The sequence below is a fragment of the Dendropsophus ebraccatus genome, chromosome 2, assembly GCF_027789765.1.
Source record: "Dendropsophus ebraccatus isolate aDenEbr1 chromosome 2, aDenEbr1.pat, whole genome shotgun sequence".
Classification (NCBI taxonomy): Eukaryota; Metazoa; Chordata; class Amphibia; order Anura; family Hylidae; genus Dendropsophus; species Dendropsophus ebraccatus.
This window is the reverse complement of record NC_091455.1, coordinates 110,940,391-110,955,409: the sequence shown is the minus strand read 5'-3', so window position 1 is coordinate 110,955,409 and position 15,019 is coordinate 110,940,391. Positions and strand designations below refer to the sequence as shown.

The 15,019-nt window shown below is 42.3% G+C and overlaps 1 protein-coding gene across 2 annotated transcripts in view; it reads right to left on the bottom strand.

The window, feature by feature from the left end:
- LOC138784620 (cadherin-12-like) overlaps positions 1-15,019 on the bottom strand; it is a 198,256-nt gene that overhangs the window by 71,388 nt on the left and 111,849 nt on the right. Inside the window, exons 3-4 of one of the 2 annotated variants that reach the window (XM_069960242.1) lie at positions 8,143-8,262; positions 158-325 (exon numbers count right to left, since the gene is read on the bottom strand). In XM_069960242.1, the coding sequence (XP_069816343.1) occupies positions 158-325; positions 8,143-8,262 (288 nt within the window). The remainder of the gene's footprint in view (positions 1-157; positions 326-8,142; positions 8,263-15,019) is intronic. The other variant, XM_069960243.1, reaches the window with a different exon arrangement.

Here is a 15,019-nt window from a genome sequence, read left to right as displayed (position 1 = left end):
AGGACATTAGGGGGTTATTGATAGTAAAATATTTTTTCCCCCTTTCTTTTGTTTGGCTACAGGTCCTCTAAGTGTTTGACTTGAGATTAAGATTTGTAGCAGAAATTTGCATGTAACTGTTAATAATATAATAAATAAGTTTGGAGTAAGCACTTACTTTTGGGAAACCTGGGTGGATTGTCATTGACATCAGTAAGTGTTATGTTGACAGTTGTAGTGCCTGCCAAGCCACCCAGTTGTCCCCCCATGTCCTTGGCTTGGATAAGAACTTGGTATTGTTCTTTGACTTCTCGGTCCATGTTTGGTAAAGCTGTTCTGATGACACCTACCAAGAAAAGAGTAAAGATAGTTGAGAATTGTGAAAATGAGAAAAATGTTGAAAATTGATAAAAATATTATAATACATTTCTATTAACTGAAGGTAATTTATTTATTTATTTTTTTTGCATGAAATGGCAACATATTCTATAAGGCTGTACAACGGGCATCACTCATATCAGTCCTTAATATTATTTTCCTATCTCAGGCAAAGATTAAGGCTATGTTCTCACTTTTTTTGGACCATTTGACAGCCATCTTCTAGTCATTTTGAGGCCATCATTGTGAAATGGCAGCCGCTATTTGGGCTAAAAATTATATCTATCCTAAGAAATGTCTGTCAAACACCCCAAAAAAACGGTGTGAACATAGCCTAAAGGGGTTTTCCTGGCAAAACATACTAATGAACTATCCACATCAGTAACTGACATCCGGCACCCGCACTGATCAGCTGTTCAGTGCTGCAGTACACAATGAGCGTAGTTTGTCTCCATTTATTATGTACAGTTGTGATGTACAAATGTAGCTCAGTTCCTATTCACTATTTATCACCACCCCAACACAGTGAATGGAGACAAACTCCATGCAATATGTAGTGCATTGGTGTACACAAAAAAGCCTAAATCACAAAAAAGATTATTCAAACATAAAGTCAAAAGCGCCATTCATTATAAGCAGTATACAGTCATTTATTTAAAGCATATTTAACCCCTTAAGGTCAAAGCCTATTTTCGTTTTTGCGCTTTTGCTTATTCCATTTTAAGTTTAAAAGTCCATAGCGCTTGCATTTTTTCACCTAGAGATGTATATGAGCGCTTATTTTTTGCAAAACCAATTGTAATTTGTAATGACATGCATTGTTTTTCCATAACATATGCTGCGAAACCGGAAAAAAATCATTTGCGCTGTCAAATTGAAAAAAAAAACGAATTTGTTTTGATTTCGGGGAGTTTTGCATTTACGCCGTTCGTCCTATGGTAAAACTGACTTGTTATGCATGTTCCTCAAGTCGTTACGATTACTATGATATATAACATGTATAACTTATATTGTATCTGATGGCTTGTAAAAAATTCAAACCATTGTTAACAAATATACGTTCCTTAAAATCGCTCCATTCCCAGGCCTATAGCGCTTTTATCCTTTAGTCTTTGGGGCTGTATCAGGTGTCATTGTTTGCGCCATGATGCGTTCTTTCTATCGGTACCTTGATTGCGCATATACGACTTTTTGATCGTTTTTTATTACATTTTTTCTGGATTTGATGCGACCAAAAATGCGCAATTTTGCACTTTGGAATTTTTTTGCGCAGACGCCGTTTACCGTGCGAGATCAGGAATGTGATTAATTAATAGTTCGGGCGATTACGCGCGCAGCTATACTAAATATGTTTATTTATTTATTTATTAATTTATATTTATAAAATGGGAAAAGGGGGGTGATTTGGACTTTTATTAGGGGAGGGGATTTTTTATTAATAAAAACACTTTTTTACTTTTATTTTTACTGTAACTAGAAGCCCACCTGGGGGACTTGTATATAGACAGCACTGATCTCTCATAGAGATCAATGCTGTGTATATACACAGCAAAGATCGATTAGATCGGTCATAGATTACTATGGCCTGCTGCAGGCCATAGCAATCTATTGCCGAGCCGGGATCAGCGTCATTCCGACGCTGAGGCCCGACACGGGCAGAAGAACGGATCTCCCCCCCGCGATCGCATCGCGGGGCGGAGATCCGTCCCACTAGACACCAGGGACGTGAGGTCTGAAGCCTCTAAGTGCAGCTGTCAGGTTTGACAGCTGCACTTAGAGGCTTAATTAGCCTGCGCGGCAACGGGTACGCGGCGCCAGCTAATAGAGGCACTGCCCGGCTGCACGTGTCAGCCGGGATCAGCGCCGTTCAGAGCGGGGTCCCGGCGGGACCCCGCTCTGAACACCCCGAGCGGCACCATGACGTATCAGATACGTCATGGGTCGCTAAGGGGTTAAAAAGGTTTTAAAGTGTAACTGTCATGTTTTTTTTATTGCAGAAATCAGTAGTATAAGCGATTTTAAGAAACTCTGTAATAGGTTTCATCAGCCAAAAAAGCCTCCTTCTGTACTCAAGAAGCAATCTCCCAGCCTCCCCCCTGACTTCTTATCTGTGCATTATCAGGCAAACACGTCTTCATTACAGAGAAGCCAGTGAAGACGGGCTCTGCTCTCTCCATTGTAAGCCTATGAAGGGGGGAGGGGCTGTGGGAGATGAGGGAGCAGGAAGAGGTGACATGAAGGTCAGCTGTTTGTAGACTCTCTGGGCACCTAAAATGCTGGATTCAGGTGTCAGAAAGGTCAGTGCTTATCTATGAACTTACTGAGAGAAGATTTCAGGGTGTTGTGCTTTGCAGAAATCCTCTGTGCTCAGTCACTCCTAACAGCCCCTCCCCTCTCCATAGCCACATAATGGAGACAGAAATCCTGCTTCATTTGATGTGAGGGGGGAGGCTGGGAGATTGCTTTTTCAGTACAGAAGGAAACTCTTTTAGTACATAAAACCTATTACAGAGTTTCTTAAAATCGCTTGTACTGTTGATATTTAATGTTTTCAGAAAAATGACCCTGAAATGACAGTTACGCTTTAAATACTAAATGTAGCAATGTAAAAAAATAAAATGAATGAAATGGAATTTGATAATGAGCGATTATCAGAGCATTTTCAAATACTTTTGAGGATTTTTAATTTTATTATTTTTATTTTTTTTTAAGTTGTACATACCCTATAGAATAAAATTAACATTACATTTAAGCTATGTTCTCACAACGAGAAAATGAGATCCATCTTTCTGAAAGACTGTCATTTTAGCACTAAAAGACAGATGACAATAATGATCATGAACATTATTTATGGCCATCATTTAGTACTAAAATGGCAGCCATTCAGAAAGACAGTCATCCATTTTACGTAGCGGGACCATAACCTCAGGGCTTACTCCCACGTCCTGTATATTATGGTACTTGCTACTGACAGGGAAGCCCTGTAATGGAGTGTTTCCCCTTCCGGCATGATGCATCAATATCATGCTGGGAGTGGGGAAATTGTTTGCATATCTGCAGCACTGTAGAGGCGCACAGCTCTGTCACCGCTGTGCTGCAGATATGCAAACAGAATAACATTTTAGTATTATTTTTAGCACTTCTTAATGCCCAGCAAAAATGACAGGGTCTAGTCATACTGCCACCTGCAGCACCTCTCTTCCTTAGCACAAAGGAGCAAATTGGTGCACATGCAAATGTGGGGCTCAACAAAAATGGGGACACATACAATTTTATTTCAGGATCAATATAAAGGTTATTGTTTTTTATTGACATATACCTCAGGTAGAAGCTTTCAATATAGTCCACTGTACATGCATAGGGTTGTATACGCTCATGAATTCTGTCTGGTCCAGCATCAGCTGCACCCTTCGCTGGGATTTTTGCAGAATGACAAACTCTAGACTTATGCTTGAAGTACACTAGTCAACTCTAATGGGCCTAAAGACATATCACATGTGCAAAAATAGATTTGAACTGTGCCTAGGACTTTCAGTAAAAAAAAGTAAATTATTTAGCCTTAAGAACATGAGATCATAGAGTACTTCAGAGTTACCAGGTAAAGGGCAAAGCCTGTGCTGATCTTGACAATGTAACACACAAGCAGTACTGACATGAGATACCATTTAAGCAGTTTAGGAAATACTACAATATTACTACTACTAATAAGTGTCAATAACTGCAGGTGGTTACTGAAGCCAAGTGACACTTTTTGTAGACAGCATAGGGCTAGTAACAGCAGGATTTGGCAACATTCATGGCTGATTTGGCAGCATTAAGGCACAACTTTCAGGAAATACTGTTTAGGGCCATGTTCACACACTGTCTTTTTAGTAAAATATTGGTTGGTACTTCACACTCAAATTTACATCCGTTATTTTTTAAACAAGATTTAGGGACCTTTAAAAATAGCCACACCCAAAAGGGTGTTGAACGCAGCCATCATTCATCGGCTATGTTCACACAACCTTTTTGCTGCTCCATTTGAAAAGACGTCTGTCATTTTGAGTCTAAAACAACGGACGTCATTTAGCTGTCTAGCCTCCATTCAGTGCAATGATGGCTGCTGGTACGTTATTCTAGTTTGGGGTTACTAATTGGCCTTTGGGTGTGTCTTAATTGAAAAGTCCATTGAATTTAAAACTGAGAAAGAACGGTGATAAAAGAAAAACTGTGTGTGAACAACTAATAAAAACGTCCGCTGTTTGCACAAGGTGTCCAAAAATAATAATCATGATCATTATGTTGACGTCCGCGGCGATAACGCCCATTATTCAATATATTGTGTGCATTGGACGTCTGTCTTTCCATTGACTTCAATGTATTGCCATTGCAGTAAGTTAAACGGACGATTAACGGAGATTATTTTAAACTGCAAAAGCAGATGACTTTTCTCTTTTTTTAATGTTGTGTGAGCATAGCCAAACTCAACTTAAATAATATACCAATGACCAAACAGTGGCTGTTATTTGTTACTTAAATTAACAGTTATTTTGAGTATCAAATACCAGCCGATGAAAATAGTTGTGTAAACATGGCCTACAAATAAATATATATATATATATATATATATATATATATATATATATATATATGCTTTGTAAGTGTACTTTACAAAAGAATTTTGGCTATGCTGTCATCCCTCTCCTGTTGCTGAGTAAATTCTAATGATTTGTTCATATTGCCTCACATAAAATGGCAGTCCTAGTACAGGATTGTTTAAAAAAAAATAACATATTGTGAAGATTTATGAACAAATAGTTACATAGATAGGCTATGTTCCCACTGCATACAAACAACAACCGTTCTGCAGTGAACAGCCGTTATTTAACCCTTAGGGGACACAGCCAGTTTTCATTTTTGCGTTTTTGTTTTTTCCTCCTCGTGTCTATAAGGCCATAGCACCTGCAATTTTCCACATAGAGACCCAAATGAGCCCTTATTTTTTGCGCAACTAATTGTACTTTGCTATGGCAGATGTAATTTTTGCCTAAAATGTGCTGGGAAACCAGAAAAAAATTATATGTGTGGTGCAATTGAAAAAAAATATGTTTTTTTTTTAATTTGGGGGGGGGGGGGGGTTGTTTTTACTCCGTTCGCCCTGGGGTAAAACTAACTCGTTATATATGTTCCTTAAGTTGTTACGATTACAACAATATGTAACATGTATAACTTTTATTTGATTTGATGGCTTGTAAAAAATTAAAACCTTTTAAAGAAAATATATCTTCCTTAAAATCGCTCCATTCCCAGGCTTATAGCGCTTTTATCCTTTGGTCGATGGGTCTGTGTGAGGTGTCATTTTTTGCGCCATGATGTGATCTTTCTATCGGTACCTTGATTGCCCATATATGACTTTTTGATCGCTTTTTATTACAATTATTCTGGATTTGATGCGACCAAAAATGCGCAATTTTGCACTTTGGGATTTCTTTGCGCTGACGCCGTTTACCGTGTGAGATCAGGAATGTGATTAATTAATAGTTCGGGCGATTACGCACGCGGCGATAGCAAACATAGTTATTTACTTTTATTTATAAAATGGGGAAAGGGGGGTGATTCAGACTTTTATTAGGGGAGGGGATTTTGTGTTATTAAAAATACATTTTTCTTTTACTTTACACATATACTAGAAGCCCCCCTGGGGGACTTCTAGTATATGCACTCTGATCTCTCATAGAGATCCATGCAGTATAGTTATACTGCATGAATCCATGAGATCGGTGTTCTATTGCTTTTGGCTGCTGCAGCCAAAAGCAACAGAATGCCGAGCCGGAATCAGCGCCATTACGGCGCAGACCCCGGCCCGGGATTGATGCGGGGATTGCCCCCCCGCAATCGCGCCGCAGGGGGGCGATCCCCCCACTAGACCACCAGGGATGAATAAAAGCAAGTATTTAGAAGCAGCTGTCAACTTTGACAGCTGCTTCTAAGTACTTAATTAGCGGGCACGGCGATCGGACCGTGCCCGCTAATAGCCGTGATCCCGGGCTACATGCGGCACCCGGGATCGCGGCAGTTCAGAGGGGGGTCGCAGCGCGACCCCCCTCTGAACTCCCATAGCGGCACGAGGACATTCAGTAACGTCCTGGTGCAGCTATGGGTTAATGCTGTCATAATCATTAATTTTGGCCATAGGCAGCGTTAAACAATGGCCATTCACGAATAGTTGTTGTTTGTATGTAGTGTGAACATAGCCTTGATAAAGACTGAAAAAATACAAAAGTCCATCAAGTTCAACCTATTACCCAGAGGAAGGCAAAAACCCTCATACGGCAGAGGCCAATTGACCCATCAAAGGCTCATAATGCATACTCATAATGCATACTATTTAAAAGGAATCTGTAACCACAATCTAACCCCCCCCCCCCCCCCCCCAAACCACTTGTACCTTCGGATAGCTGCTTTTAATCTGTCCTGCGGTCTGTTTGGCAGGTAATGCAGTTATTGTCCTAAAAAACAACTTTTAAAATTGCAGCCCGTGCCAAACGGTATCTATGCCCTAACTTTGCACCACCCCTCCATCCCTCCTCTCCACCCTCCTCATCATTAGGAATGCTCCAGGCAGATTGCCTCCTATTCCCCACCTGTGTCAGCCCGACACATGGGCTAGATCAGTGGCATTCCTAATGATGAAGAGGGTGGGGAAGAGGGACGGAGGGGTGGTGCAAAGTTAGGGCACAGATACTTCCGTTTAGCACGGGGCTGCAAGTTTAAAAGTTGTTTTTTAGGACAATAACTGCATCACCTGCCGAACGGACACAAGGACAAATGTTAGATTAATTTGGGGGTTAAGTAATTTGTGGGGGAGGGGGGTAGATTGTGGGTACAGAGTTGCTTTAAAATGCTTCAGACAGATTCCCTAAGTAAGAAGATGTGCGTGGCGGTACACTTTACTCCTCAGCTCACTGTGATTTCCTGCAACTAGAAGGAGCAAAGCAACCTGCTTCTCGTTCTAAAGATAGTGGGGTCTGAACATCCAGACACTGAACGTTAAAAATCTGTGACATTTAAAAACTTTTGCTACCTAACAGAGACACTACATATCGGGAAGGAAAAGATTGACTACATATTGGTGAATCACTTTGGTGAAGTCTTTGAAAGGCCCATACTCTTCTAACATGTAATAAGTAAAAAAAAAAAAAAAAATCAGCTTTTCAGATTTTAATTCAAGGAATTGTTGACTAGTGTCAAAATGATTAAAGGAATTGGCCACTTTATAGTAAAATTGTTCAGTGTGCAGTATTAGTAAGTGTTCTCATTGTATATACTGGTAGCATCCCCCAGTGTGCCTCGTAGAACTAAAATCAGCCTCCCCTCCACTAGGCTGTGCTGCTCTGCTCTGTGGTGAGTCTGTCCATAAGATGGCTGTCATGAAAAGGCATGTGACCAAGCCCCACCCCCAAGTGTGCAACACTGAGCCTGTATAAGCCTATGGTGGGCATTGTGGGGCGGGGCATGGTCACATGCTCCTCCATGTCAGCCATCTTATTGACAGACTCCCCACAGAGCATGGCATCCTAACCTGGAGGAGTGGAGTCTGATGAGCTTTATGAGGTACACAGGGAGCTGCTGTCAATAAGGTAAATACACTAACTTCACACAAAACAATTTTACTAGTGGCCAATCCCTTTAAGATGCCCTCTAAGGTTTATTTAATACAGACATGAGTGGTTGTTGTTGATGATCATAGATCTATCTAATGAGCCACAAAGAAAAGTAAAAGATTAAATAACATTGTTTTACCTGTTTTAGGATCAATAGAAAAATAAGGTTGTCCCTGAAGAATGCTATAAACCACTCTGGCACTGCTTCCATATGTAGGATCATCTGCATCACTTGCTTTAACCTGAAGTACATAGGCACCTGGAATAAGGGAAAAAATATATGTATGCAAATTTGGTATTTTTACATGATTGTAAATGTAAAATGGAAAAAAAAGGAAGAAAGCAGATATTAATGAGACACTAGTAAGTCTTACTAAATATATTATTTCCTATGCTTGGAATTGTCTGATTAATTTTTATCTAACTGCTGTGTGCAACCATATATTTGTGCAATGACCCCCCCACCCTTATTTAATCAATTATTTTCACAACATATGCATTGAAACTCAATATCTGATACATAGAAACAAAACACACAACATTGTAAACAAAATTATATACTCAGAAGTGTGCTGTAAAAGTCACTCTGTACCCACAATCTGCCCCCCTGCCCCAAACTGCTTGAACTGTTGGATAGCTGCTTTTAATCCAAGATCTGGGGTCTGTTCGATAGGTGATACAGTTATTGTCCTAGAGAAAAAACAAAGCAAAAAAAAACTCGTAGCCCTGTGTTAAATTGGCATGGCCTAGGGTGTCTGTGGCCTAGACTTGTGATGCCTCACCCCTGGGTAGGATTTATTTTAACCCCTTAAGGTCAAAGCCAATTTTCCTTTTTGCGCTTTTGCTTTTTCCACTTTATGTTTAAAAGGCCATAGCGCCTGCATTTTTTCACCTAGAGACCCATATGAGCCCTTATTTTTTGAGACACCAATTGTACTTTGCAATGACAGACTTAAGTTTCCCATAAAATATGCTGCGAAACTGGAAAAAAATCATTTGCGCTGTCAAATTGAAAAAAAAAAAGGAATTTGATTTCATTTCAGGGAGTTTTGTGTTTGCCCTATGGTAAAACTGCGATACCAAAGATGTTTATTTATTTATTTATATTTATAAAATGGGAAAAGGGGGTGATTTGGACTTTTATTAGGGGAGGGAATTTTTATTAATAAAAAATAAAAAAAACATTTTAACTTGGGGGACTACTATATACACAGCACTTATCTCTCATAGAGACCAATGCTGTGTATATACACAGCAATAATCTATGAGATCATTGATATATTGCACTGGCCTGCAGCAGACCAGAGCAATATATTGCCGAGCCAGGATCAGCGTCAGTGCGACGCTGAGGCCTGGCCCGGCCAGAAGAACGGATCTCCCCCCTGCGATGCGATCGAGGGGGAGGGGGGGAGGGGGTCAGTCCCACTAGACACTTCGGAAATGATAAACAGAGCATCTAAATGCAGTTGTCAGGTTTGACAGCTGCATTTAGATGCTTAATTAGGCGATGCGGCAATGGGACCCGCTCCGGCTAATAGAGCCCCCCCCCCCCGCTACAGATAACAGCCGGGAGCGGCGCCGTTCACAGCGGACCCCACTCTGAACTCCCCCAGTGTCACCATGACGTACCAGATACGTCATGGGACACTAAGGGGTTAATCAATTGTCTGAACATTGCACATGTATCTTAATGATCCAACACATGTGCACTTTTGAGAGATTTATCTGACAGATTTTTGCCGCCAAAGCCAGGAATGTATTTGAAAAGAGGAGAAATCTAAATTTTTCCTTTATTACCTATTCCCTGTTTATAGTCTGTTCCTGGCTGTGGCCTCAAAAATCTGTCAGATAAATTTCTCTGTGTAAACGCACCATTAGACAAGTGATGAATAGGAGAAATCCTTATAGGGGTGTTCCTTATGATACGAAGGGTGGGGAGGAAGAAAGTAGAGGTGTTACAGGCCTAATGCACAGACACTCTAGGCCATGCCAATTTGACACAGGGCTGCAAGTTTTTTTTAGTACAGTAACTGCATCACCTACCGAATGGACCCCAGGACAGATCTTGGATTAAAATAAGCTATCCAATGGTATAAATTGTTGGGGGGAGGGGTAAATTGTGAGTACAGAGTCGCTTTAAGGTTATTCAAAGTTTCATGACATTGTCCGTGACCTTGGATTATTTTATGGCCAATTGCTTTCTATTGGGCTGTTCACACGGTCCATTTTTGTCATTGATCAGCAATTCATTCTGTAAAAAAATATGTTGTAACTCGGATGTGAGCATGGCACAGATATCCCCCAAAGAAGTCCGGATTGCACAGAACTGAAATCTATTTACATCTGTGCAATAAGTGAAAAACATGCATATGATGTACAGTATTCAGTGTAATTTAAAAAGCTTTAAACAGATCCTTGAAAAACATGACACAGATGCAAAATGATGGTTTTTCACAGGTCACGCAGGTAGATAGCAGACTTCATCCAAGGACCTTTAAAAACACTAAACGTGTGAATTTAGGTGAGTGAGAAAGTCCACTTCAGAAAATTTTAAAAGCTAAAACTGAGGTACTATATGTTTCCCTGCAGAAATAATGAGTGTATGTGGAAAATACAGTGAAGCCTAAGGCCTAAGGACAGACCCAATCAGCAGCATAAACTAAATTTGTGCTGTGTCCTCACACAATTGGTGGGAACAGTGCAACTCTACCCCACTATACTTACTTACAGGGCTTATGTAATACATAGAAGTCAGACAGATAGGGTCACTCAAAACCAGTCTAGCATGTCAATTTCAGAATTAGAATAAAAAATAAAAAAACAAGCAGAAACAGAGAGTCGCATCAAAACCAAATCACAATCCTAAACAGTACCAGCTCTGAGACACCTGCGGGGTGGGGGCTGCTTTAAGACAGTGTGTGTGTGGAGGAAGGGTTTAGGGGCCGCTCTGAGTCCCTGCAGGTCTGGGGGGTGTCTGGGGAGGGGGGGAGGGGGTAACCTCCATTATACTAACTACTATACAAGATGCTAGGGAAGCTGGGTGACCCCATTATATAAGATGCTAGGAAAGCTCAGTGACCCGATTATATAAGATGCTAGGGAAGCTGAGTGACCCCATTATACAGGATGCTAGGGAAGCTGAGTGACCCCATTATACAGGATTTCAGGGAAGCTTAGTGACCCCATTATACAGGATGCTAGTTAAGCTGGTGACCCCATTATACAGGAAGCTAGGGAAGCTGATTAACCCCATTATACAGGTTGCTGCAAAAGCTGGATGACTCCATTATATAGGATGCCAGGGAAGCTGAGTGACCATATTATACAGGATGCCGGGAGGCTGAGTTACCCCATTATACAGGATGCTGGGAAAGCTGGGTGACCCCATTATACAGAATGCCAGGGAAGCTGAGCGACCCCATTATACAGGTTGCTGGGAAAGCTGGGCGACTCCATTATACAGTATGCCAGGGAAGCTGAGTGACCCCATTATACAGGATGCCGGGAGGCTGGTTGACCCAATTATACAGGATGCTGGGAAAGCTGGGTGACCCCATTATACAGGATGCTAGGGAGACTGAGTGACCCCATTATACAGGATGCTGGGAAAGCTGGGTGACCCCATTATACAGGATGCCAGGGAAGCTGAGAGACCCCATTATACAGGATGCTGGGAAGCTGAGAGACCCCATTATACAGGATGCTGGGGAAGCTGAGTGACCCCGTTATACAGGATGCTAGGGAAGCTGAGTGACCCCATTATACAGGATGCTGGGAAAGCTGAGTGACCCCCATTATACAGGATGCTAGGGAAGTTGAGTGACCCCATTATACAGGATTCTGGGAAAGCTGGGTGACCCCATTATACAGGATGCCAGGGAAGCTGAGTGACCCCATTATACAGAATGCTAGTGACCCCATTATACAGGATGCTAGGGAAGCTGAGTGACTCCATTATACAGGATTTCAGGGAAGCTGAGTGACACCATTATACAAGATTCTGGGAAAGCTGGGTGACCGCATTATACAGGATGCCAGGGAAGCTGAGTGACCCCATTAAACAGGATGCTAGGGATGCTGGTGACCCCATTATATAGGATGCTAGGGAATCTGGTTACCCCATTAAAAAGGATGCCAGGGAAGTTGAGTGACCCCATTATACAGGATGCTGGGAAAGCTGAGTGACCACATTACACAGGATGCTAGGGAAGCTGGTGACTTCCAGCTGGCAGTGATAGTTGCCATCCTTTCTGCTGTGCCTCTCCTCCTCAGGCCCTGTGCACTCTGCCATGAGCCAATATCCCACCTGCGGTGGGCGCTGTGGTCAGGGCTTGTCGCGATGGGGGTGGGGCTTAGCAGAACCTACCCGGGACTGTTGCCACTTGTGGAGAGGGGGACACTGGTGCAGGACGCTCTGAGTCTGTGTCAGGGGGAGGTGTGGAGGTGCTTGAGAGGGGATTGCAGACACTCCCTTATGCATCTCTGACAGGGTGCTTTACTTTCAGTGCTGTAGCACCATGTAGACAGGGAAGACAGGCCAGGCGGGCCTGGGCCCCCTGCAGCCGGGGCCCCATAGCAACTGCCTTCCCTGCCTTCATGGTAGCTATGCCACTGAGTACCAGAAATCAGGTCAGAACTGGAGATCACATTAGGTCCAAAACAGAATCTAAAACCAGTAGACAAGCAGTAAACCTAGCCTTATGGTTTGTTTACACAGAAAGATTTATCTGACAGATTTGTGAAGCCAAAGCCAGGAACAGAGTACAGGTCATAAAGAAAAGACTGAGATTTCTCCCCTTTTTAAATCCATTCCTGGCTTTGGCTTCCAAAATCTGTCAGATAAATCTTTCTGTATAAACACACCATAATACTAGACAAGGGTCTGTACAAAAATCGTGTTGATTTGCAAAATATAACAGCAATAAATAAACTACACTTTTTATTTTTATAGAAAATATTTTTCCCCTACAAAAGAAAGCCATGTAATTATGTACTGTATTTGAAACAATTGCAGAGCTGAAGTGTGAAATATTCCTAACACTCAGATCATTTGCACTTTACACGTTGATACTATCTTAGTATAATTATCTAAAAAGCCACTTCCTACATACTGTACACTTTTCTGTGTTATTTTCACTTTTTTTTTTAATTATGATAAAGTAACTAAATGCAGCATAATATATGACTGCTTTTGCAGAGTTCTGTATGCATTTTTAAGTAAGTTGTTCCCCAGCATCTTACAGTTTAATTAATTTCTCTCAGTATGAAGATTAAAATGTAATTATGAAAAATTGTTTATATTCAGAACTTTTTACAGGCTACATATTTACACAATTTATTTCTCATTTCTATATACTGCTGCGATTTTCTGGTATTTCATACACTATTTGAATTTGAAAACATTAAACAAGCAATAAATTAACAGTAAAGGATATCTCATTATTAATGAACTTGGAGCAATGGAAACTTAGATGTTTTCTAGGACTCCCCCCCCCCCCACCCCCCATACACACACACACACACACACACACACACACACATTCTTTTCTCTCTTTTTTCCTCATTTTCTCCTCCACTCCTCCTTCTTATCCTCTTGTTTCTTTATTAGTTATAGTGTCATAGTGTCATAATTGGTGGATTATCTGTCCTATTGAGATGGCACCATCACCCTGGTATACGGACTGGCTTTTTTCAGACTATTTCCCACTGCTCCCTGCTCTTGTCATTGAGGGGAACACCTATGTAAGACATTTTATGCATTGGAAATCCTTGTCTAAGTTATCATGTATAAGCTATATTCGACATCACTTTTTTATGCTTCTGTCTTGCACTAGATTATTATTGTGTACTTGGGTAATAAAAAAGCATTTAAAAAAAAAAATCAACATTTCTCCCTCAGGCTTTGGGCCTATATCTCAATATAATAATAAGATCTTAAAGAGATTGCCCCATTTAACCCCTCTCATTTTCTCCCCACCGCGTCTTGCTCTCACTTACTGGTTTGGCATGGGGCATGGGGAGGTTGAAGGGGGTGCAGGGGGAGCAAGGATGGGATGCACCGCTATAATAGCTGATAGTGGGGGTCAGGATCCACTACTATCAGCAACCACTGTCATCATGACAGCAAGTGAAAGGTATCAAACGTCAAAGAAAACTATTTTGGTAATGCAATTGCATTTCACATCAACTAACAAAAATGCAGACAGGACGTGGGCTGGAGAGCCTGGGAGGGGCAGGGATATAGTCAGTGGAGGTGGGTTTATAGGGTAATATAAAAAGGACATTCTGAGCATTCACTGCGAAGACTGGGAAATGTAGTCTGATAGCAATATAGGCAGGGGCGCCGCAATCATGAGGCGACCTGAGTCGTCTGCCTCAGGCGGCGCCACCAGCTGTCGTCATGGGGGCGGCATTCAGTGGCAGATTATAATATGAGCGGTTCGGGCGGCCGCCCACATTATAATCCGCCACTGATCGTACCATGTACCGGAGTCCCCCCGCGCCCGGACAGCATCTGTAATGAGATGCTGTGAGCGGGGGAGACTGTATTCATAAGCGCCGCGCTGTAATGAATCAGCCGCGCGGTGCTGTTACTACAGCACGGCGCTTATGAATACAGTCTCCCCCGCTCGGCGCTCACAGCATCTCATTACAGATGCTGTCCGGGCGCGGGGGGACTCCGGTAAATGCATTCCACGTCCGTGATCCGTCAGGATCACGGAACGTGGGAATGCAGCCTTAGTCCCCCGGCTGATGTGCGGCTGCCGGAGGTGTCCCATCCTGTCTCCGGCAGCGCGCGCATCAGAGAGATCCCCGTGCGCCGGAAGTCACAGCCACAGGCGCACGGGGAGCTCTATGAAGCGCGCGCTGCCGGGGACAGGATGGGACACCCCGGGCAGCCGCACATCAGCCGGGACCAGACCAGAGAGGCTCGACGGGGGAACGGATGGCAGGTGAGTTGTGTGCTGTTTTTTGTGTTTGTTTTATCTGCTGTGCAGGGGGGGGGGGGAGAGAGG